This window comes from Alligator mississippiensis, chromosome 3 (assembly GCF_030867095.1).
Source record: "Alligator mississippiensis isolate rAllMis1 chromosome 3, rAllMis1, whole genome shotgun sequence".
NCBI lineage: Eukaryota > Metazoa > Chordata > Crocodylia > Alligatoridae > Alligator > Alligator mississippiensis.
In genome coordinates this window covers 48,195,858-48,220,635 of record NC_081826.1, presented here as the reverse complement: position 1 = coordinate 48,220,635, position 24,778 = coordinate 48,195,858, and the positions used below count along the sequence as shown (strand labels likewise).

Sequence of the window (24,778 nt, the reverse complement as noted above, 5' to 3'; positions counted from 1 at the left end):
ATGCTCAAATGCTTTTAAGTTGGAGCAGGCAAAGAATGGTTCACATAATACTACAGCGTGATTCACTGCTGCTTGTATGCTTAATTATAGAGGATGGCTACCACCTTCTCAAAATCCCAGTGTAATCCAAATCAAACTGATGCCTATGCACATCACAGTGTGGACTTGTAGTCTGGAATGAATTCACAACTCATTTGTTTATTTCAATACGTTGCCTCCTGTGTTGTAAGTAGAACTGGCAAAAAAACCCCCAAAAAAACAACTTTTATTTCTGGTAAGCTTTTCTGGTAAAACAAGAAAATTACACAAAAATAAAAATGTACTTTCAATTACAAAAATATTTTTTTCAGATGGTTATAAAGGGGTGTGTTTGTTTGGTTTTTTTGTAATGCTTATGTGGGTTTTTTTCTTTAAAAAATATTGATCATCTGGAAAAGGGAGGGTAGATCAGGTATGTATCTTATATAAGGTTCACATCTATCCTTCTGCCTTTCATACTAATATGGCTGACTACCTCTCTCATCTGATCATGTTTTTGCCTGAAATCCTTTTTTCAGCCACCAATTCTTCTTTCAGTCCTATCAATGTAAATCTTAAAAAACACAATTGAAGTCCTTGTGGTTGCACCAGTATAGACTCAGAATAGACACAGATTTGACCCAGGGTGCGCAATAGTATAAGCCCTCCCATTTGCCATTGTTCAAGCAGGGGCTTGAACAAATGCACAATTCAGTACCATAATCATATTGGCTGTTAGGTGATCTTTTCCTGTACCCCTTTATTTTTTTCCAAAACAGGATAAAAAGGTTGTTTTTTCTTCTGAAGAAGAACAGAAACAGATTTTAAAATATATATTTTTAACAAAACCAGAATTCTTGTTTTCTGATCAGCCCTGATCACACATTCTCTCTCAGCTGTAAAGGCAATTCAAGGTCAAAAAGGGGATTTGAACATGAGTTGTGTTTAGAGATATATTTTCAGAAAAAGAAAGATAAATTATTTGGAGAGTTGTTCTGAGAAGCAAAATCCATAGCTACTAAAACATGAAGCTGTCTAACTGGAGGGGGAAGTATACAGGCTAGGATTAGGTTCAGAACCAGAAACTCTATTAAAAATTTAAAGATCTCACTGAAAAGTTTTTAATTTTGTATTTTTCCTGACAGGATTCCCTTGGATTCTCCCATCACTAAGGCTGTATGTCGCAGGGCACCTTAGTGCCTGCTCCTAAGAGAGGAGAAACTGCCAGGGAGAGAGCCCTGGCAGAACCAAGTGAGCACAGCTGTGGGTTGCCGTAGCAACTAAGGGGAGCCAGCTGCCTGTAGGGGGCAGGGCCTGGCCCTTATAAAGCTCAGGGCTGAGGCCAGGCTGGGAGTTCTCTGCCAGCAGCCGGAGAGGCAGGAGCTTCCTCGGCCAAGATATGGGAAGGAGCCTAAGTCGCAAGTACAGCTCATGATAGCCCTGGAGGCTTGAGCTATGATGAGGAGTTATGGCCAGGCAGCTTGCATTTGTGTTACAGCCTAGGGGCTTGTGGTTTTGCTTTGTGTTTGTATTATTACACCCGGAGGCTTGGGTGAGGCTGTAGGGGTTGGAGGAGGCCTCGATTACTCGCACGCCAGGGCGTGAGCAACTGGCGGCGAGGAGCGCGGCCAGTAGGTCGCGGGCGCAACCCGTAGGTTGCAGACAGGGACCTAGACCCCGGATTGCGTGTGGGGGAACATAGCCCCCTGTATAGCGCCAGGGAAGGCGCAGCTCGCACGCCACTGCGCAAGCAGCTGGCGGCGAGGAGCGCGGCCAGTGGGCCGCGGGTGCAGCCCGTAGGTTGCGGACAGGGACCGAGACCCCGGATTGCGTGTGGGGGAACATAGCCCCCGGCCCCAGGAAAGGGGCGGTATTACTGAGGAGCCCAGTGTGGGCGCGGCGAGCCCCCAGAGAGGGGGAACGCCCTTGTACGTTATTGAGTAGCCCAGTGTGGGCGCGGCGAGCCCGAGAGGGGGAACGCCATTGTATGTTTTTGAGTAGCCCAGTGTGTGCGCGGCGAGCCCCAGAGAGGGGGAACGCCATGGTGTTTTATTGAGTAGCCCAGTGTGGGCGCACGGGCATAGCGAGCCCGGCCGCAGGCTAGTGCGGCAATCCCCCTCAGACCAAGGCAGGGTGCTGCGGTTGCCCCTGAGAAGACGGAGTAGCAGCGCGGGGAGCCAGAGTCAGGGAGGGTATCCGTGCGGTTGGCCCATAGGACCGGAGGCCCGCTAGAGAGTCCCGAAGCGGAACCACACCGGCAGGGGAGGCCCAGAGTGGGCCAGACGAGAGTCCCAGCAAGAGGCTGGGCATGAGAGAGGGAGCCCAGGGTGGGCCACAGTAGAGAGACAGACCGGACAACGTCCTTTACATCTGCGAGATTTGGGGCGTGGTATTAGGGGCTGGTAGGAGCCACGCATAGCCCATAAGGCTAGGGCGCTTGGGTAGCGCCCATTGTACGGGGAGACCCACGAGGGGTCCAGGAGCTGACAGGCCCGAGGAAACACAGGGCAGCCTCCCTATTACATATTCGATCAAGACGTGGCGGGCGAGAATGGAGGGTGCCCTCGGGCCGGAGTAGCGTGGTGAGAGGGCCTCAAGGAGATCACGGCCCTCCGTGAGGACCCCGCCGTGACACTGTATTTTTTCCAGCTAATCTCAAGAGTAACGGTTAGGCACTGCAATCCTTTTCATGGCAGGGGAGGGGCTGATCTAAAGTCCATTAGAGTCAATGGAAGGTGTTTCCACTGACTTCAGTGGTCTCTGGCTCAGAGCCCAAAAGAGGAGAGATGGATATGGATCTTCCCAGGGCCTATCAGTACTACTCCTTCTGTTACAGAGAGGTAGCCACTAGAGATTGATGTAAGATATTCCATTTTGCCTCAGTGACTGAATGTGCTTCATTCGCAATGCTTCTAGTTTACTGCTAACCCAGGCAACAAGGAACAGAGTTCAAGGCTTCAGCTCAGACAACCTGCATGCCCAATGATATGTGCTTTTCCCATTGAAACAACTGCTCTCCTTACTAGTAAAAGAAACAATTGAATTAGATTTCATAGTTTAAAATGTATTGCTCCTTATTTCTAAGATTTAGACAGATTAATAATATCTAAGTAGCAAAGATCATCAGAAGTAAGGTGGCCGTATGTCCCATTTTGCTCAGGACACTCCAGGATTCTGTATAATGTTTGCAATTTCATTAAAAATTAAATGATTAATTTCATGAAAACAATATTCTGTTATCAACAGGGATCTGGGTTTTCTGTTCACTGCAGAAAAAGCAGTAAAGCTTGGATTTTCTCATTTTAAGTAGAAAAACCCTGATTTTCTCCTTTAAAGGAGAAAAATGTGGGAAATGGTGGGTTTTCCCTTGAAGGCTGGCAGAGTTCCATCTTGCAAGGGGTACGTGGAGTGGGAGGAGTGTCATCGGCAGGGGACACCATGTGCATGTGAGCATGTACACATGCACATGGCCACCAGGCAGTCTGGAGAGCAGGTCTCGCAGGTAAGTTTGGCAGCAGTGGTGGCAGCAGGCAGGCAGGGGATTGGAATTGGGGCCCTCATAGTGAGGGAGGGAGTTGGGCAGGGCTGGGGCTGCTTCCTAGCTGGGGCCGTGTATGGGACTTGGGACCTAGGGCCTGAATGCATGGCCGCAGGGGCTGGGCGGGGAGTGGAACAGGACTGAGTGCAGCTGATTTGCACACCAGTGGAGGGGGCTGGCTCCCCACTGCTGAGTGCACCCCTGGGGCGTAAGAGGGACACATGCTCCCTAATCCTGCAGGCAGGGTAGGGGTATGCTGGCCACTGCAGGCTTAAGCTAACCACCCTGCCTCCATAAGGCCTCTGCAGCCTAGTGGGCGAGACCCAGAGGAGCAGGGTAGAGTGCGGCAGGGGCGGGAAGCTTGTTACCGCTGCTTGGAGCCCCGTGCTACCATGGCGAAGTGCCCCCTGCCACCTGGCAGCAGCAGGGGCCGTGGCATGGAGTTGTGCTCCTCACTGTGGGTGGGGAGCAAGGGGCACTGGTAGGGCCTGGGGGCTGTGGTTTGGGAGGAAGAAGGACCAGCAGGGTTGGTGGGGAGGGGGCTGTGGCTGGGGAGTGAGAGGCACCCGCAGGGCTGGAGGGGAGGAGGGGAGGGGGGCTGGGGAGTGAGGGGCACCTGCAGGGCTGGAGGGGAGTGGGGGGAGGGGGGTGGGGCTGGGGAGTGAGGGGTACCAGCAGGGCTGGAGGGCTATGGGTTGGGAATGAAGAGCAATGGTATGGACAGAGCACTGCCAGATCAAGGCTGGTCAGCACCACAAAGCAGTGAGTGGGGGACAACCGCAGGTAGACCCGCATCCTGGTGTGTAAAGGGGGCAGGCAGAACTCTGATTTTTCCATGATAAAAAACCTCAAATCAAACAACAAAATGTATAGGTATTTAGAATGTATTTTATTATACAATGATTGAGGCAGCGGCAGACTTCCAAATTGCTTCAAAATTGTAAATATATCAAGAAAATATTGTGTTCAACTGATACCTATATATATATAGTGGAATTTCATTTTAATCATGGAAAAACCACAGATTTGGGGGGTTTAAACTAGATAATTTGCAATTTTTATCAGAATTTATTATTTTTAAACCGATAAAACCAGGATCCCTGGTTATCAAACATCACATAACATTATTGCATGCATTTATTTAGCAGCCTCTACACCTATACCTATCATTCTAAGTGCACCGTCTTAACTAAGGCAAACACTATTTAATCAACATAGTTCTGGAAGCAACGTATGCAATATGAAAAAAGTAATAAAGTAATACCTACTCTTTTTTTCACCTTACTGCAGCAAGTTAAATTTTCAGATACATATTTTAAGAGTGTGGAAGTACAGAAAAGTAACCAATGCACTAATTTATAATAATCCCACTTCTATGCAAGATTGACTGATCTAGGTAACATATGGAGGCCATAATGTAAAATATTATCAAAACTAAACATTATCACTGGAATATTTTGTAATAATTTAACAACCTTGCCTTTTCATGGCATTATAAGAATAATCCTTTCTACTCCCAGCCCCTAATTTCATCTATAAAACAGGTACAGCTGTTTTCAAACTTCCTGAGAAACCAGTTCCAAAATGCAACAAGGTGTAAGCGGTGATATTAAGGGTGTAGTGAGCGCCTCTAATATTCTGCATGCTAAATATTCCTTTAGGGATATTTTGTTTCAGACAACAACCAAGTCCATCCCTAAGAGACTTCTGATGATGCTGTTGCTACATATTATTTCTCTGGTAATAATCCCGAAGTTGGTTCCTATTAGGCAACTATATTAACTTCTTTTAATTGTTTGTCCTTCTTAAGATTAACTGGTAATCTTTTCTCAGTGTGTGGGACATAGGCAGGTAAATCCCTGTGCAACAAGATGAGAACATACTGTGTTTCTATGAGGTTCCTACCACAGTTTCATTTTATAAGCTGGGTGTTTTCTTTTGGTTCCTAATCTTTATTACTAGGTTTATTAACTACCAAGGGATAAAACATAAATTGTCAGACACTTCTGGCCCAAAAAGAACATGCTTCTTGTTCAGGATGAGATGGTTACAAAATCCTGTAATACAGCAACAATCCAAAAGGCAGCTCAGCGTGATTTCAGTGATGCTAAATAGATAACCGAGGGCATGATCTGGCCCAATAAGTGTATTTTCTCAAGATAAGTGCATCTGTGCTAATAGATTAATGAGCCAATTTCTACACTTCAGGTAGTCTCATGCAAGCCAAATGAAGTCAGAAAAACTGCAAACATATAGGCGAATGCAGGAAACACTCCAAGTAAACTAATTATGTTTTAGGGTTAAATGCAATATACCTGTGCTCTGATGGTGTGTGTGTTTTTATACTTCTCTGTGTAGCTAAGCACACTGCTTCATTATCTGCCGCAAGGAACTTAAACACTCAAGAATAAAACGGAATACAAAACACTCAAGAATAAAACAGAATACAAAATATAGGATTTGGATTGTAATGATAGACAGGTTCCTTGAAAAAAAGGTAGCAACAAGAGAGAGAGAGAGTGACAGAAAGACAGAGACAGGCTCGCTGGTGGGCTACCTAGCATGGCCAGCTTCATTTACTGGAGGATGAAATTTTTATGTAGGTAGAAAATATCTTCCTTGCAAACTGAAGCTCTTTATACATGCTGCCTGACATCCAATAACGAGGAATGGTCATCGTGCCCTACCCCTGCCCTGTTTGCCACTTATACTCCCCTTGCTGCCAATTCATAACAGATTATTTTCCTTCTACTGAAATAAATGGCCTTTTCCAAAACCACCACTAATGTGGCTTTAAAAGCCTACTAGTAGCTGGTATAACAGCATTCTCTCCTCATGGATCAATCATTTTAGCTCTGTGAAGAACTCACACTCTAATTCCACCCAGCAGATTGAATCATAAATATACTTCTAAACCTGGATTTCTCACAAGACAGCATGCACTTTCTGATTCTATTGCTATTGCTTTTGCCTGTGACAATGTCCTCTAAATTCCTAGGTCCAGGGACGTCTGACCAACTCACCTCCCCCTGGGGCAGCTCTTAAAATGGTTTTCATTATTGCTTTCCAGTGTAAAAATGCATGTGCTAGTGGAATAAAATGATTTTTTCCAATCCTTGATGGGGAGTTTAGGAAGACTCTTTCTTAAACTGTTAAGCAATTTAAAAAAGAAAATATTCATGGCAGCTATTTTACCAAGAAACAACCAAAAAAGCTGCCACTTGGAGAAGGGGGGAGGAGAAAGAGGACTGTGGATGAGTGTAGGGGGAGAACAGAGGGAATTTTTTTACAGAAAGCTTTCTGTTAATTTTGGAATAACAATGTTGATTCATTTCCTATGCAGCAACCAGTGGAAATGTTATCACAGTGTGCTATGAAGCAAATGTTATCACCTGCTATGAAGCAACAGAAATTCTTTAATAGGGATTGTATTTTTTTTTTCTTAAATTCCAACAAAGAAAATGCAAGTAAGCATTTCAGACTCTTATTTGCAGATTTATTTTCTAAATCACACATTAATATTTATTATTTTATTTTGGCACATTTTACTTTAACATTTCTATGAGCCAGAGGTGTAGCATGGAAAAAAAAGCACCCTAGATGGCCTGCTTTTACCAGTCTCCCCTATCTTCTCTTACCTCTCAGTCACAGGTGCAGGAACAAAGCACAGATCTGTGCAGTTTCATGGAATGCAAGGTGTTCTGGGAAACACAGTTCTTTAGACTGGCAGTGGAGCTTGCTGCTGCCAGGGGAAACTTTCAACCCATTTTGTGGTACCCAAGCCCATGTCCAGAGGGCAAAAAAAAAAAATTCTGAATTCAGCAGCAAAAAATGTGGCTCAATTGTTCTCCACAGAAGCAACAAACTCCACTGCTGGTCTACAAAACTAAAGTTCCCAGAATGCCTTGCACTCTATGATGCACATTGCTTGCACCAGCAATTGTGCATCACAGGGGCACTTGGATTAAGTACAGACAGTCAAAAAGCCCAAGGTTGAATTGATTCAATCTTTGCTGGTTAGTCTAAGATACATAGATTGAACCGTTAAGAAAGTGAACAGACATTTACTTTTGATTCTGGAACTGCAGCCACACGCCTGCAGTAACCCAGGTCAGAAGCTGGTGGGAGCTACAGAACCCCTCCCTGCTTGCCTGAAGCAGACAGCTTGGGCCAAGGCTAGCCTACCTGCCCTGTGAAGGGGGAGTTGATGGGGAGGTACAAAAGCATCCTGGGATGTTGCGGGACTATGAATTAACTTGAATCTGGGACAGCAGTTCAATAAACGGATTGAACCTAAATCAGTTAAGTCTGATACTACAGCCAACCACATTTATCTTAAACCCATTTCAGCCATTTTGAACGTGGTTTATGTGCACTGAACTTCTGTTGTGTTATAGATTTGAACCAGTTTCCAGTCACTTATACTGGTTTATGTGTAATTTCTGTCCCTACCCATAGTTACCAGCCAGCTGGCAGGCAACAGTAATAGGAGAGGCAGCAGCAAGCAGTACCCTTGAGGTGAGCACCTCTCCTCTCTTCCCTTAGGCAGTAACCACGGCACATGCCCTACTCACCCACTCCATGGTCCATTACTTCTTTATGTCTTTGAATATGAATTTCCACTATGTTCCTGTGCAGTGTTGTGCTGTATCTACTGACATAATGTTCCACATAGTAGTAGTTCTGCAGTAGTAAAATCACATACTGCAGAACCTAAATGATTTAAGCATGTGGAATGAATTTAAATCTATCACATGCTAAAATGATCATATCTATATTTTCTGGTTTTGAAACCAAATCAATAGGCCAGAGGAGAGCTGTAAAGATATTTGGGTAGAGGAGTAAAATAGGGTTACCATATTCCCCAGGTTTTCCCAGGACCTCTTTTTGGGTCCTCCCATCTTTGTCTGGGTGGCTTTTTAAAATACCAACAAATGTCCAGGATTTTGGTCTGCTCAGCATGAAAGTTTTTCCCAGAACTTCCAAGGAGCTGCTTGGGGCTGGGAGGAATGTGTGTGAGGGGGTGGGGGAAGGGAAGGGTGATTAGAGGCAGGGGGCATCTCCGTGCACACATGCACGTGCCTGGTATGCAGCCAGGCAGGGTGGTGGGAACAGACCTGGAAGCAGGTGGGGGGTTGGAGGGTCAGGTCTTGAGGACTGTCTGGGGTAGGTGGGTGGGGGGTGTGTGTGTGTGTATGTGTGTGTGTGTGTGTGTGTGTGTGTGTGTGTGCGCGTGCGCGCACATGAAGAGAATGGGTGTGTGAGGGGGGTGGGTGCCTGCTGGCTTTGAGGGAACCTGTCCGGGTGCTGGGGCTGCAGCAGGGTGGGGGAGGCAGGGGAGACACCTGCCCCTCCAGTTGGGGAAGAGGGCAGGAGGGCCCTTTGGAAGCAGCAGAGAGCTGTGTAGCTGGGCTGGTGGGGCAGCTGGGAGACACTGCAGGGTTGTAGGGAAAATGGTGCTGTGGGTCAGGAATGAGAGGCACTGGCAAGGTGGAAAAGACGGAAGCTGTAGTTTGGGAGTGAGGAGCACCAGGGGGGTGAGGAACTGTGGGTCATGAGTGTAGGGCACAGGAAGTACCAGGGGTTGCGGTTTGGGAGTGAGGAGTAACAGCACAAATGGGGTTCTGCAGGTTGGGAGTGTGAGGAACCAGCATGGTCTGGGAGGCAGGGTACTGTGGGTTGGGAGTGAGGGGCAGCAGCTGAGCTGGGGGGCTATGACTTAAGAATGAGGGGCAGGGCACAGGCATATCACTGCCTCCCCCCCTAAATCATACTACCCACCCCCTATCCTTCCAGGTGTCTTCTTTTTTAAAACTGGAAATACGGTAACCCTAAGTAAAAGGAAATACACCCTAAAGACTTTCAATCAAAGATATTGTCCTTTTCCACTGGGATACACGCTCTCATTTTTTTTTTTCTGAAACTTTTATACTGGGAGCTATAGTCTATACTTATAATTAACCCTCTAATATCTCACTTTGGATCACATATCAAAAAAAGGGAAGGCAGACTGACAGAAGAAATTTGCCTACTGGACATTATAAAATAGAGCAGAACAGAGAGAGAGGACAGGCACTTTAATTCCCCATCTGAGTTGCCATGCTGTTTGGATACCCTAGTTACCACAGTTCATTGGCTTTGAATTTCCTTCAGTTCTGCTTTGTTTTACTGAAATGTAAAAGCCAAGAGTAGTTCAATACCAATTACTTACTCAAGTGTGTTCCTGTCCACTTTTCCTGTCATATTAATGCCATAGAACTGTTGCATGGCAGCTATCGCTGATTCCATGGTCTCTGCAGAGCGCAACACTGACATTCTGGGGTCAGTTGGTGGAAGATAGCCATACTTTTGTAGCCATACCTGCAATGACATGCACAATTTCTGTGAAAAAGGAATTATCATTAAATAAGTTTCTCTAGTAACTAGACTCCATGTCAATCTGATGAAGCTTTTAATTCACCCAACAGAAATCATTTTAATTAGTTAGTTTGTAGAGAAAAAATATTTCTTTGGGGTTTTTACTGCATCTGCTTTATTAAAGATTCGGCTGTATTAAGACTTGTAACAGTTTGTACCCTGAAGCTAGATCTCATTATTATCTACAAGTGCCTGCTTCAATTATTTATTCAATGTATTTATTTATTTCATGTTACAATTTAAGCACCTACCCCTGGCTTGAGGCACTTCTACAATTTTTTTTAAGTAGACAAAATAGAAAATCTACAATATATGTCAGATATAATTGACTGTACACAGGATATATAATAATATTCACCCACTATAACAATAAATCCAAAATAGCTCTCACATCCAATGACACTGTGTTCTTATTTCTTCTCAAACAGCTAGGGAAAACAATGGTTTCCTTGGTACCTACTCATCTCAGGACTAGCTATGTTGACTGTATAGCTATGTTCCAAAGCCATGCTTAGGCAAACTGCATTGCCATGGTTTCACTCCCCAAATAATAAACTTCTTGTAAAGCCATGATCAACACCATTAAATCAATTTTGCCCTCCCACGAGTCAAATCAATTCTTCTGACTCTTTTCCACCTACCTACCCATTGAATAGATTCTAATTCACAGAACGTTGCTGTTGTCACCCAAAAACATATTTTGGGATAGTCTACTCTCCCTGCAGATGAATACATCATAATCTTTAATTTATGGTATTTAGGCTCATGACATCCCTGACAGGTAAAGGAAGAGGGGCACAAAGAGCTCTTCCACCACACCACATATGCTAATTTCTAGATATCTCCTTGTTCATGAAACCAGAGGCTTTCCTCCATTCCCCTTCCCCATCAATGTATTTGGCATATCCCACCATTGACGAATTTCAGGCTTGTCTCTCAGCTCCCTGTTAATGAATTATGTTTACTTACTAGCTTCGTAAGGGATATGAGACTGAAGCCTGGGAATGAAAAAGCAGTTGGGGAAACATGGCCCTTGGTAAGCAGAGGGCAGCCACTCTAGAATGACTCTATCCACTTTTGTAAGAGATCACAAATATGTCAGCAATATTTTGTGGTTACCATTGTAAAAGACATCTGTAATCAGAAGCAAAAAGTACAACCACATCTCCTCTCTAATCATGATTTCCTAAATGTTAGCCTGCATATTCAACTGAATAAAAATGCACTAGCAGTGGTCCCACTGTTTCTTAGTCTGGTCTTTGTTACATGCACCGTCACAAGTCTCACGGATGACAATAACTTTATTGTCAATCAACCATGCATTAAAGATGATGATCAGAATAACTCCAAATCGATGACAAAGTCTGTGCTTTAAGGCTCTGAGGAAACCTTTACGTTAACTATCAGCAGCTCAAATATCCTGACTCAAGCAAGCTTAAAACTGCACCTCGTCTCACAGACTTCCAGTTTCAGCATAGTAACAGGAGTGATGCTATTCTCTACAAGGCAGCATTAGCATATGTCCTACTGTTGCACTGGCACATCATCTTCAAGTACAACTGTCACTCAGTGCAACAACAAAGTTGAATGCAAAAAAAAGGATGATACTGTCAGGTCCCATTTGACTCCAATTTCCACGTTCTAGGTCAAAGTTCATTTACTTTGCATGCTTCTGCTTTACTGCACTCTATACAGCTTCAGGGACGATCAGGCTTCTGAACTTCATGCCTCCCCTGCAGTGCATTTTTAAACTATAAAATGACTAGCTGGTATAATGGCAGGCAAGGTTGCCTGCCTATGTCCTTAGAGCAAAGAGTGGTCTCCAACCTTTTAATGGTGAAGATCACTTTTTGGCACCCCAGGATCTATCACCCCCCACTTCTGCCTGCCCTGTCTCCAGCTCCCCCCCACTGCCCCCGCCCCCACCTCTTGGAGAAGCTACCAGGGCTCTGACCCCACTCACCCAGCCCAGCATGGACAGCAGGGGGGCATGGGTCAGCCCAGTCACATTCATCCTGCCACTCCCAATTGTGAAGCCTCTGACAGACTGAGATCGACTGTCAGAGGCTCCACAATTGACCAGTCAATCGAGATCTACTGGTTGGTGACCCCTGCCTTAGACCAACACAGCTACAACCAAAAATGCAGCTGGCATAATGGTTCAGCAGGAGCATACTATTGTTTGCATTCTTGGAGTCCCACCCTTAAGAATCCACAGAGCAAGAGAGGGCTGTAGATGCCATGTGGTTTGGGAGATAAGGAGATAGCTAACATAGTCTCCAGCAGATTAAAAGGCGAGTGGACAGGCTTTGAAGGGAGAGAGTGCAGCTACCTTGAACAGAAATTGTAAGTTACAGAATGGGGTTATGTTTTTGTTCAACCCAACCAGCTCAGAAGAGAGGGACTGAAAAAAACAAGGATCCACAAAGAGTGAAAAATATTCAGGAATTAAAACTGAAACAAAAGTCTGACAAAAAGAAGTAATTCTTGTGAACAATTGCTTGAGATAGTATTCTTCCACTCCAAGTGCCTCATAATTAGGATATGTACATCCATACAGCCCTTGTCAAATCCACCGTCAATCACTGATGAATGGATGCCATCATCTATTCAGCAGCTGGGTGGCCTCAGGAAAAATACCATATTCGGAAAAAAAAGTCCAAATGCTGGTCTATGGAGGAAATCCTTGAGTGAAACCAAAAATGGGTAAGTACAAAAAATTACAAAAAATGTAAACAGTAGCCATTACAGGAGGGGGAATTAAATCAGTTCTGTTCCACATCTGCATTTTAAGATACCTATATCAAAGAAATTATTTCTGCTGGAATTCCCTGATTTTCTTCCCCTATTAGATGGCAATATAGTGCAGGACTTGTCATAGGGAATGGCATTTTCAGAATCTATTTTGTATGCTAGGGAATTCATCTGTCATGAAACAAAAAAATGGTGAAAGACACTTATCTTACATGACTGGTATTCCAAGGAAAACTGAACAGTCCTGTTAAGTAGTTAACAGTGATGGTCTGCAATAACTCCTGCTTATTTATGAGACTAGCATTAAAACAAGGAAGTATTGTTATCCAAATGATGTTTTCTATGTGGAGATTCCCCATCATACAACAAATCAGTATTCAACTGAAAGGGACTTTGTTCTTATTTTACTCCATCTCTCTCACCCACACCCACTAATATGTATTAGTCTGCATCCACCTAGATTTTACTTATTCTTTACAATATTTTTTTAAATATGACCTTACCAAGTTTTTTTTCTCCATTGCATGTGTGTACAAACTTTTTATTGTTCATTTATTAACAGCACTAGACTGTAACAGAAGATTTTGGTGGACATTTTAAAAAGAAAGAACATTGGCACTGAAGCATTTGATATGGAAATAAACACATTCCCACCAAAACAAGACACAATATCTGCCAACCTGTAAGAAAATAAATGTCACATTTTGTTGCATTGACAAGCTTGTGCACATGTTTTGAAGTAGTAAGCGGCTTAGGTTTTTTTTAGATACTTTTTATTAACAGGTTTAAAATCACTTCTCCCTCTCAAGAGGTTATCTAAGGGTCATCTCTTATTTATTTATTTAAATTAATAAAAATTGTGGGAGTGAAACTATCTATATGTAACATATATTTTAATTGCAGGCATCTTGAATAACCCTCCACAAATGTCTTCCCCTTCAAATAAATCCATCCTTATAATTCTAGCTCTTATTTTCAAACATCTGGGGATAAACATGAATTATGTATCATGTCCTGAAATTCACTGAACTTTCAATGAGACTGAGCATTTGCTGAGAGAGGGTCTGTAGCTTTCACTGACAACTATGGAAACTTGATATCATAGAATCATGATATTGGAAGGGATCTCAAGGGTCATCTGGTCCAAATCCCTCCATAGATGCAAGAATGCTTCTCCTAAGTCATCTCTGCCTAATGCTTATTCAGTCTCCTCTTGAAAATCTTCACAACTTCCCTGGAAAGCCTATTTCATAGCCTCATTATGTTAACAGTAAGGATTTTTTTCCTGATATTTAATCAACATCTATTCTGTTGCAATTTGAAGATGCTTCACACTTTTCTGAGTTTGGGTCTAAACAACTTAATGTCATTCCTGTTTCCACTGCCCTCATGAAACTTTATCATGATCTGCTCATCCAAGTTAGAACCAATACATATGAGTAAGTATATGAATTGAATTGAGGACTAATATAGAATCTGGCCTTCCCCATTCATCCTCCTTAAATTGTCTGCAACTGTGTCATCTGAGGGTGCCAACAATCATTCATAAGACCTGGCTTAGGTTTAGGCAGCTTAAACTAAGCTGCCTAAACCATAGGCAATGCATAGGGAGGGCACCGGGGTCACGTGCCACCCCTGAGATTGGCTCTCACCAGTCGGGAAGTGGGGGTGATGAGAGAAGTGCTGGTGGCACTTCTGGTTTTGCCACCAGCACTTTTGAGGTCGGCAACTGGCTGCTGGGGGACCCCTCACTCTGGTCAGCAATCAGCCGCTGGTGCCCCCCAGACTGAGGAGGCACCAGTTGCCCATGGCCTAAACCTCAGTTGAGATTACTGCATGCAGGCTTTTGCTGTTTGCCAGGAGGCCCAGGCATCCAGAGGAAAGTCAATTGAGAGGGGGAGGGGGGGGACTGGTGGGTCTAGGAGCACATTGGCAGGTCAATGGGGTGCTAGTTGGGGGGGGAAGAGGGGTGAGGGAAATAGCTTGGCACTATCCAGGGTGGATAGTGGGGAGGGTGTGGCAAAAACTCCACAGTCCCAGGACTGTGCTGAGTGGCTAGGCTTTGCAGTCTGGGGCTGCTCTGGGAACACATACAGATGTTCATTAGGTGGTGCAGGTCTAAAGATAGTTCCCATCAGATGAGAACTAACCTTAGATCAGGCACACCATTTTTTGGACCACACAAGCCCCATGCATGCATGCACACCAAGCCATTTAGATGGCCCTAAACTTAGTCAGGGCAATTTAAATGTAATGCTTGTATAGCATACACCCTGACACACAGTGTGAAATCCTGACCCTGCTTGTGGCTGCAGTAAAGCTCTTAGAGTGTGGACACACACTTCAAGCCCTTTCAAAAGAGGAATATTTAAAAAAGGCAACAGCTGGTAAGTTATAATTGTTATATGTGAATGAGCTGAGAAAGATTCAAATGCAGCAAACTGGCTTCAATTTTAACACTTTCATTTAGGGTTAAAGTTGGAGTGGTTTCCTGTATTTGAATCATTCTCCACTCATTCACACATAACAATTAGAACCTACCAGCTGCTGCACTTTTGAAACATTCCCATTTTGAAAGGGCTCCAAGTGTTTGCAGGTCCACACCCTTACAGACTTCAGTGATCCACTACTGCAACCATTGTTTTCATGAGTCTGGAAAGCAAAAACCCTCTCAAGAGCAGCATTTTGACATTAGAATGCCACAATGACTTAAAAAAAACCAAACCCCTGAAATTATTACAATGAAACTATAACATTCAGTAGATAATTAAGTTATCAGTAAATCCAATACTTTCTGAGAGACAAGAAAATATAGCACAGCAATCAGTTCTACTGAAAACTAGCATGCAACATAAAGTATATTGTATTCTATAAACCTGAAAATTCGGTAAATCTAAAAAAAGCTTGCTTACCCTCAGTTTACCAAAACTATTTCATAAACACCCTAGATAATGTATGTACATAATGTTATTATTCAGATATTGTTTGTTTGTCTTGATATCTGATCATGCGAACAAAACTCCTATTTGTACTTAAGTATGACATTTCAGAATTTCACAAAGTGCTATTTATTTAATGCATATTAAAATAGGCTAATGTGCATTAAGTATCACTTAAAAAGTATGCTCTTTAGTTAATGTCCACTGAGACAGACTAAGGCGCATTTTCCTAGTATCTTACAATGGAGGTACTGAGTTTAATGTGCATTAACTAAGAGCATGTTCATGCATGTCTATTAGCACACTAAGACATTTAGGCAAATCAGAAAGATTTAGGTTCCTAAGTGCCTAAGGGCAAAATGCAGATAGGCCGTTGAGTCCAATTTATGTTTGTACTAGGCTCCAACAAATTTAACCCCCCCACCAAAAAAAAAAAAAATAGGTTCTAGGCAGACAACTCAAGAAAATGGGATTAAGCATCAAGGTTCCTCTATGGTCAAATGGGAGGATGAGTTGCAACTGAAAATTTGTGTGTTGAGTGGGAGCCATCTAGAGCTAAAGAACTGGTAACATGATGGTGATGGTGCTCATCTTTCACACTGCAATCCAGTGTGGGTTGTAGACCCTCTTTAGCCTGAAGGAATACATGTCCACTTCACCCACTAGTCTTAGCCACCAGGTTACAGAACAGTCTGGCAGGGATAACTTCCATCCTTCCCATTCAAGTTGGACCACTATGTATCTACAAATATAGAAGACATGTGGCTAAAAAGACATTAAATAATGGGAGGGATGAGAGCCTAACCCTGCAGTCCAATGATTAGAGGGAACTTGAGTTCCAGTTTTATACAGAGAGTGTTTAATGTAAAATGCATACCCAGACCAACGAGATGGGCCAGAATGCCAGTCTCCTCCTTGCACATTTTTCTTTAGACCCAATAATGTTTTGTATTCTTGACAATGGCTGTTGTGCTTTGTACTGAACTCAGTGTTGCTGGTGTGCATTATATGTGCCGAGAGCTCACACCTACTATATCAGACCTCTCTGGGGATTTAGGCAGAGTTTAGGTATATAGCTACTCCAAATGGGATACTTCTCTGTGTACATTGAAGGCTAAGTTTAGGTTCCTCAAGACCTTTGCAGTCCAAAACAAAGATACCTACAATGGGTTTATGGCAGGTGAGTGGGGAGATTTTTTGCAACCTTAGTATACCAAGCTAGCTGTAGCTGTGGCTCTAAATCACTTCTGAAAATGGCAAGTAGGTTCCTAAGTCACTTGGATGCTTCTGCAAATGTTACCAGACATCTAATATTTTTTAGGTATACAATATCAGAATTTGTCTTTTGATGACTTTATCTCCTTGTAATGTTGTCATAGGGCTGCATATTGTAAACGGACAGTGGTGTATTTTAAGTACAAGTCAATCTGCTGGAGCAAATGCTAACTTTTCAGTGACAGACCAGACTTTATTATAGTTTAGAACAGTATAGGCTAATTTTTTTTTCTTCTATCATCTCCATTCCACCAGTCCTACCCTGTTGGAAGCTTCCTCTTTTAAATACACTAAGCAGTTCCAAGAATACTTGGAACATGTCTATTAAATAGAAAAACTTCCCAATTGAACCTTTCTACAGGTAACTTATAGGCTATATATAGGAGAACACTGAAGAACGGCAATCCAATCAACTGCAGTGCACTTAAACATTGTTAATGGTGTCACATGACATGTCTTTAACTAAAAAGCAGCTACTTAAAACCTTCATTATCCATATCTCTTCCTCATCCATGCTGAATAAAAATCCACAAATTTCAGTTTCTGATAAAGTAAACCTTTTCAATAATTTTAAAATGCAGTATCTTTTTGATACAATCATGTAAATAAAAATAAATGAAAAGTATGTATTCCTTTTGGTTATGGCATGTTCAGAAGTGCTTTAATGTGATGTTGATTAATAATGCATCAGTGCTGTGTTCCATTTTACTGCAGGTTTATATGCGGTATTGTTGAACAAACAATATTTTGGGAGGCTATCCACCAACTATGTGTTTCATATTCACACCAGAGCCAGTCTCAGTTAAGGTTGTTGTTTGGTGTTCTACTGCAAAATAACTTATACAGCAGAAGACATCATAGCTTATAAAAATCTCACTATAAATAAAGGTAATAACTACAGTAATTAACAAATTAATTAAACAGTTCTAAACGATTTGTTCTGGATCAGCAGGATGTGTGATAACTGCGAACATGTTTTCTTTAAGAAAGTCTGTACCCTAGGAACTCCCTAATCTTTAACTCCTTGAATATGATGAACAATCCCCTTCTTTGAAACTGTATGAGGATGAGAGCTTAAAATGAAGCAGCCATTCTCAGAACTTTACAAATAACTATTCTGTCAGCTATTGCAAAGATGTCAAAATAAAGCATTTAGATGAAACAGAGATGAAACCAAACTGCTGACCTGCAAATTCAATTCACAGATGTGTCAACTTTTCCCAAACAGGGAAAGTGATTGTATTCCTGTCCTGTGAATTACTGAAATAAAATATATAGCCACAGGAGCCCTTTATACAGTTATAAATGCACACTGTGACAGTCTGGGATTATGTCTGTTAAGAATCCTGTGTTGTTTTATGAACACCATGTATGTTTGTAACCTTTACTATGGATCTCAGGATCCATTTTGTAGCAGGCACTTGACACATAGTTGGCATATTCTGAGTAAGACTACAATGTAGAGAATCTCTGGTTAGCTTTGAGTCAGCTATCTGGTACTGGAAGCATGCCTCATCCTAGCAACAGGAAACTTACTGAGGGGCAATTTAACCCCCTTCTTGGCAGGCAGAATAAGTCATCTCTGAGCCTGATGTTGCCACAGGTAGAATGCATCATACAGTAAACTAGTTTAAAGCCAGCAGGGATATCTCTACTCTGCAGTCTAGGATGTAGCCATACCATGTGTTTAGGAAGCTATAATAAAGCCATCAAGGGCTGGCCAAATAAATAGCTCAACTGTAGTGGAACAACTGAGTTTGCAGCCAATAGAGGCTGTTGACATTGAATGACGTAAGTCTGGAAATTCCATAGCAGGAAATCTTGGGAAAAGACACCATTTTAAAAGGAAGCTGATTTTCTAAACCCCAAAAAGCAAGAGCGCCAGACCAAAGCAACCAAAAGGGCTGTTTGGCTTAATGACTTGGCCCAAAGCCAGAACTCGCAAAGACAGTAAGGTCACAACAAGCTAAATATGTTCAAAACATATAAATATTCTCATAACATCTGCAACTCCAGTGTGGTTTAAAACTGCCAGTATAAATCAGTCATTCTTTTATTAAATATCCTCCTTTTTTGCCACATAGTCCCTGGTAAGACTAACAGAGATCAAACAGTCTGGTGGAACTGGGGTTGCAGGGGGCATGGTCAGTGTGCTTGGGAAGGCAGTGGTCTTGGGAGCTAGGATTCCACTACCCAAGGAGGATGTCAGACACAGGGTCTGCACATGAAAGTGCACCTGAGAGACTTGACACTAGGAGCAGTGATCAACAGGGCTCCTGGCTTTTGCTGTTTAAAAATCACAAATTCTCTGATAAAAATCACAACTTCCCTGACTAAAACCCCCCAAATCCACATTTTCCCATGATTAAAATGAAACACCACTCTCTCTCTCTCTCTCCACACATATAAAATACACACATGTATATAGATATCAGTTAAACACAATGTTTTATTCACATATTTACAATTTTAAAGCCATTTGGAAGCCTACAAGTGCCTCAGTCACTATAATAAAATAAATTCTAAATACCTATACATTTTCATGTTTGATTTTGGATTTTTTATCATGGAAAATCAGAGCTCCACTTGCCCCCTTCACTCACCAGGACATAGGTCCAGCTGCAGCTGACTCCCACCACTGCTTTGTGGCATTGAGCTTCCCTGATATGCCAGTGCACATGCCATTGCCCCTCACTCCCAAGCCACAGCCCCACAACTCTGATGGTGCCCCTCACTCCCCACCCTCAGCCTCTTGGCCCTGCTGGTGCCCCTCACTCCACCCCCCCCCACCCCCTGCTGGATGGGATCTTCAGCTGCCAGGGCGACAGGGTCAGGGACCTGGTCTACAGCCCCCTGTGCCTTGCAGCAGCTTCTGAGCCCTGGCTGCTTCATGTGGGAGGTGATGGCTACTGCATTGGAGCAGAGCACAGAGCCTGGCTCCCCCTCTCCCGTGGGTGGCATGGCTAGAGCGGAGCCTATGCAGGGGGAGGTGTGGGTTGTCCACTGTGGCTTGGTGCTCCCTACCCTGCTGCCCTCTCCTGAGGGCAGCAGGTGAGACCCAGCACAGCAGGGCAGAGTGGAGCTGGGCAGAGAAACTTGTTGCTGCCATTGATTGCTCCGCACTGCCATGGCAAGGCATCCCTAGCCTGCCTGCGCCACTACCACCACCCCCACTGCTGCCAGGTGGGCAGGGGGATAGGGATATGGCAGTGCGGGGCTTATGGTGGAAAGGAGCTTCCCTATCCTGCTCTGCCCTGCTGCTCTAGGTCCTGCTTTGGGTCCAGTGGGCAGCCTGCACCCGCCCGTGCCCCATGCACAAAACTATGAGGCATGTGCCCCCCATGTCCTCCCTGGTAGTTTGCACAGCGGCAGGGACCCAGCCCCAGGCCCCACGCATGGCCCCAGTGGCGCACAAGCCACAGCCTCAGCTCTGCCCATCTCCCTCCCTATGGGGGCTCAGCCAATTCCCCCCTGTGTAAGCTCCTTTTCAAGCTGCCTGGTGCTCATGTGCATGTGTGAGCATGCACATGAACATGGCGGCCCTTGCCTGACTGCCCTTCACCTGCTCTCCCCAGACCCTTGTAGGCTGGAACTCTGCCAGCTTGCTAGGGGAAACCCTCTGTTTCCTGCATTTTTTTCTTTCAAAGGAGAAAAACTGGATTTTTCTCCTCAAAATGAGAAAATCTATGTTTTTCTTCTTAAAATGAGAAAATTCAGGTTTTACCATGGCTTTTCCATAGTGTTTTTCCAAGTTTGCCTATCTGTCTGTCACTCTCTAAAAATAATTGTTACAAATAAAAGTAAACCACTACAGCAAACATTTATGTTTGCTTTACCATGGGTTGGTTCACCGTGGGTTTTTCCATGGTGAATGGAAAACCTAGGTCCCCGGTGATCAAACACTTCCCACACTTGTAAGTTTATAGGGGATTCAGTAGTAGACCCACGTATGATTAGAGAGCATGTCATGGTCTGGCCGCAACATATTATGACTCAAAATCATGTCATATCCAGAAGTTTCTTTGGGAGATATGATTCTATCTTTTACCACAAGAATGGATTTGTTACTGACTGAAAAATAAGGACCTTGTTCACTAAATGCTCAGGGCAGTGTTCTCCACTAGCTAACAGAAATCTCTGGAGAGACATGGCATGAAGCCAGACCCACAGAACCACCTCCACACATGAAACTAAACAGGCCTAGCAGATGTAAACACTCCCTCATGCAGCATATGTTGAGGGACATAATCCTTCTTATGGCTTAGTCTCCTGGAAGATGAGAGTATTTTTATTAGGTATTATACTATATTAAATAAATTGGCCATATAACTAAGAGGCTGAAAGGTGAAGAGAACTTTTGAAACATCTAGACTTAACTTCCTGAAAATCTACAAAATCTTGCTCATGTCTAACTTAATCAAAACATGGAAAAGTCCCTAGAGGGACCAGATATCAAAGTAAACAGTTACAGTTTCCCTCTAAGGGTTGCTGCAATTACCACTGTAATATCACTCCAGACATTTTGTGACACGGTCAAACCAAAGGCAGGAGCTCTTCATTGTGCACAATACCCCCAGGGTAAAGCAAAGATAAATCTGATGGGACAGGACAATGTGCAAGTGTGCCCTCAGGTGAGCTAATTCCCTAAATTACAGATTCCAGCTGATTTCATTTAAGTAACTTAACACCAAAAATCTGGTCAGAAATTGGACATACACTTCTGAACTTACCTAAGAATAAATCTTTTGCAGTTTCTGTTTCAGATGACTTAACTCTCCACAACACACAAAAGTAATTCCACAAGAGTACCCTTACTTTTTTCTGGAAATTAGAAAGAAAGAGCTCAAATTATGCAAGAGGAGCCCTTATTCTATACAACAATCCTTTGTTGTTATTGTCATGATTCACATATGTGCCAAACGCTACTCCAACCTCCACCCTGCTGCATTTTTGGGGATAACTAAACATGCTGCAGAACAGTCAAAATGTTTCCCAAACTCTCTAACTGTGGGTCAAAAAAACCTCTACTATTATCAAGAGGTAGAAATAAAGGATTGAATGACATGGGAAAACATAAATGTCTGCTTTACTGCTTTACTTTTATTTGTAACAATTATTTTTAGAGAGTGACAGACAGGCAAACTTGGTAAAAGTCAAATGGTCTAATAAAAAAATGGGGTTCTAATGTGTTCCATTGTGTGAACAAACAGAATAAAAAATGGTCTCTACCACAAATACTTACAAACAAATTTAATGTAGAATCTAGCAAAAGGGAAAGTAAGGGATTGAGGGTTTCTATGTAAGAAAAGATGAAGCTAAGACTAGGGAAGGAGTCTTTAACCTTTTTTGGTTGGTGCACCTCTGGTGGGCAGTCCAGAAGCAGGGAGTCCCCTGGCTGATCAACGAGCAAGGGGGGTGTCACCTGGCGGCAGATCGAGAAGCTGGGTGTGGGGGAAGGGGAAGATTTGCTATGATGAAACCAAAAGTGCCACCGGCAAAACCAGAAGTACCCCCTGCTTCTCTGCACCAGCGTCGTGTACCCCCTGGGGGCTTCCAAAGTACCCCTAGGGGTTGACAACCCCTAAGCTAGGGACAGACATTACACATAAACCAGTTTAAGTGATCGGAAACCGGTTTAAACCTGTAGCAGAACAGATGTTCAGTGCACATAAACCAGTCTGAAAATGGTTGAAACTGGTTTGAGATAAACCTGGTTGAATGTAGGACGAAACTTGGGTCAAACTGGTTTATGCAATGTCTGTCTCAGACACCTTACTGGTTTAAGCTAAACCAGATACCCCCAGCATCCTGGCATGCTCTCTGGGCTGGATGGGGCTCTCTGCTCCACAGAAAGGCTGGCCCCTCCCCTCCACTCCTACAGTTTGGCAGAGACTTGCAGGCACAACTGGCTTCCCTGTGCCCCCCCATCCTCCCCCCGCACCCTTCACTGCTTAAGCAGAGATCCCTTCCTCTCTCCCACAGCACAGACCATAGGCAGCATGTGGTATGCTAGCTAATTCTTTGCAAAGCAGATTAGGGCAGTGTCCGCTTTGGGCTTTTTGGAGGTAATCAGCAGCTCAGATGGTAATGTCCCTGTATTCCTTCCTTTGTAAAAAGCTGTTTAAGAAGAGCTTGTAATGAGTGAGGCTTTGTTTTCTGATGGGGTGTTAAATGCTGATAACAAAGCTGATAAAGGCTGTGTTATCAAGGGGGGGGGGTAATATCTCCTCCCTAATCACAGTATCCTGCCAGGGACTGGCCATGCCCACCCTCAGCTTCCTGCAGAAGGGAAGGTAGGGCTGCTCCAGCACCCCCTGGTTTCTAGCCTGAGCCAGTGAAGGCATATGCCTGAATTTCTGGGATGTCTATATGGTTACAAAACTGATTTAGCCTAGCCAGGGTAGACTAACCTGTAAAGACTGCATCAATTCAGGCTCAGGCTTTTTGAATGTCTGTCCCTAGCCTAGGAGTGAAAGAAATAACATTTCAGAGACTGGTCAAAAGGGGTAGGTACAGACATTACACTTTAACCAGTTTAAGTGATTGGAAACCACTCTGTACCTATAACAAAACAGAAGTTTGGCACACAGACTGGTTTAAAAATGCTGGAAGCCAGTCTAAGATTGTCTCTCTCCTCTACCAACAAAGGGTGAATGTGTGTTCTGTTCACTACCAATCTAAACTACACTGCTTACAGAAAACAGTGCAACTTGAATTGATTCCTCCTTGATCTTTTTGAATGAACATCTTGTGGTTGTTGAAACATCAGCCTTGTGTAATTCATTTTCTTTGTGCACAACCAAATAAATAAAGTATCAGTAATCCTTAGTGGCTATCAATAACTATTGAAGGAAAAGGGGAAAATCACTTACCTGGTTTGTTTACTAAAGATCAGGAAGGAGAACCATGTCTGAAGATATGATTAAGACCTATGAAGCAGAATTCTTCAAAGGGTTCACCATGTATAGCATTATTAAGTACTATAGACTAAAGCTCATGCATCACTGTCCATAGAACCTCCATGTGGTTTAGAAGAACCAGCTTAAGTATAGGAATCAGTAACTCATCCTGGTTCTGCTACTGACTCAAGAGACTGTCCTGAGAAGACCACTACATTTCTCTTTGCATCAGTCTGTAGAATGTGGGTCTTATTTATTAGTCTCTCTCCCCCTAGGGTTACAAGGATTTATAAAGTAAAACACTCTAAAAATGGTTTTCTAATTTAAAAAAGTCTTTAAGTAGCAATTGGAGTTCCATGTGACTCTTTTTCCTTATTACCCTACAGGAGATTACAGGAAGTTGAGGGGATAAATCCTATCTTGTCATTGCCTTGGAATTAGCATTTCTTTGATGTTGATCCTTTTGTACTCACTCACTTCCAAGCCCATTAACTTAAACCCATCTTATTTATCCATTTTAAGCATTATTTCTACTGTGTTCGCTGTTACAGCATTTGAGGAGCCCAGTGTTTATTTTATGTCACTCACTCTGACGAAAAGTAGGGGACCAAGCATGAACCAGAAAGTGTGCTGTTTACTTCCTGTAGTTAACACTTGCTTCTACTTCCCCTTCTCTATATTTGAGTCCACTGTACAAAAACTATCAAAACGATACAAAAGAACATATATGCCCCAAAAAGGACCACGGATATAAAGTCCAACAATAAAAAGACCACAGATACAAACGCAACAGTATGCTTAGAAGGAGGCTGAAGATGCTAATTGGAAATGCTGCAGAATTTTCACAGCAGTCAATCATTTTGAAAAGAGGTAACCCTACAGTTTAGCTAGTTAAGTTATGAGAGTACAGAATTTGCTGCAATGCCTGTTTAAGAATG

The 24,778-nt window shown here is 43.3% G+C and overlaps 1 protein-coding gene across 2 annotated transcripts in view; it reads right to left on the bottom strand.

Annotated features, from left to right (window-relative positions):
- MMP16 (matrix metallopeptidase 16) overlaps positions 1–24,778 on the bottom strand; it is a 326,417-nt gene that overhangs the window by 144,313 nt on the left and 157,326 nt on the right. For both annotated transcript variants that reach the window (XM_014610178.3, XM_019486726.2), the window contains one exon: positions 9,768–9,916. In XM_014610178.3, the coding sequence (XP_014465664.2) occupies positions 9,768–9,916 (149 nt within the window). The remainder of the gene's footprint in view (positions 1–9,767; positions 9,917–24,778) is intronic.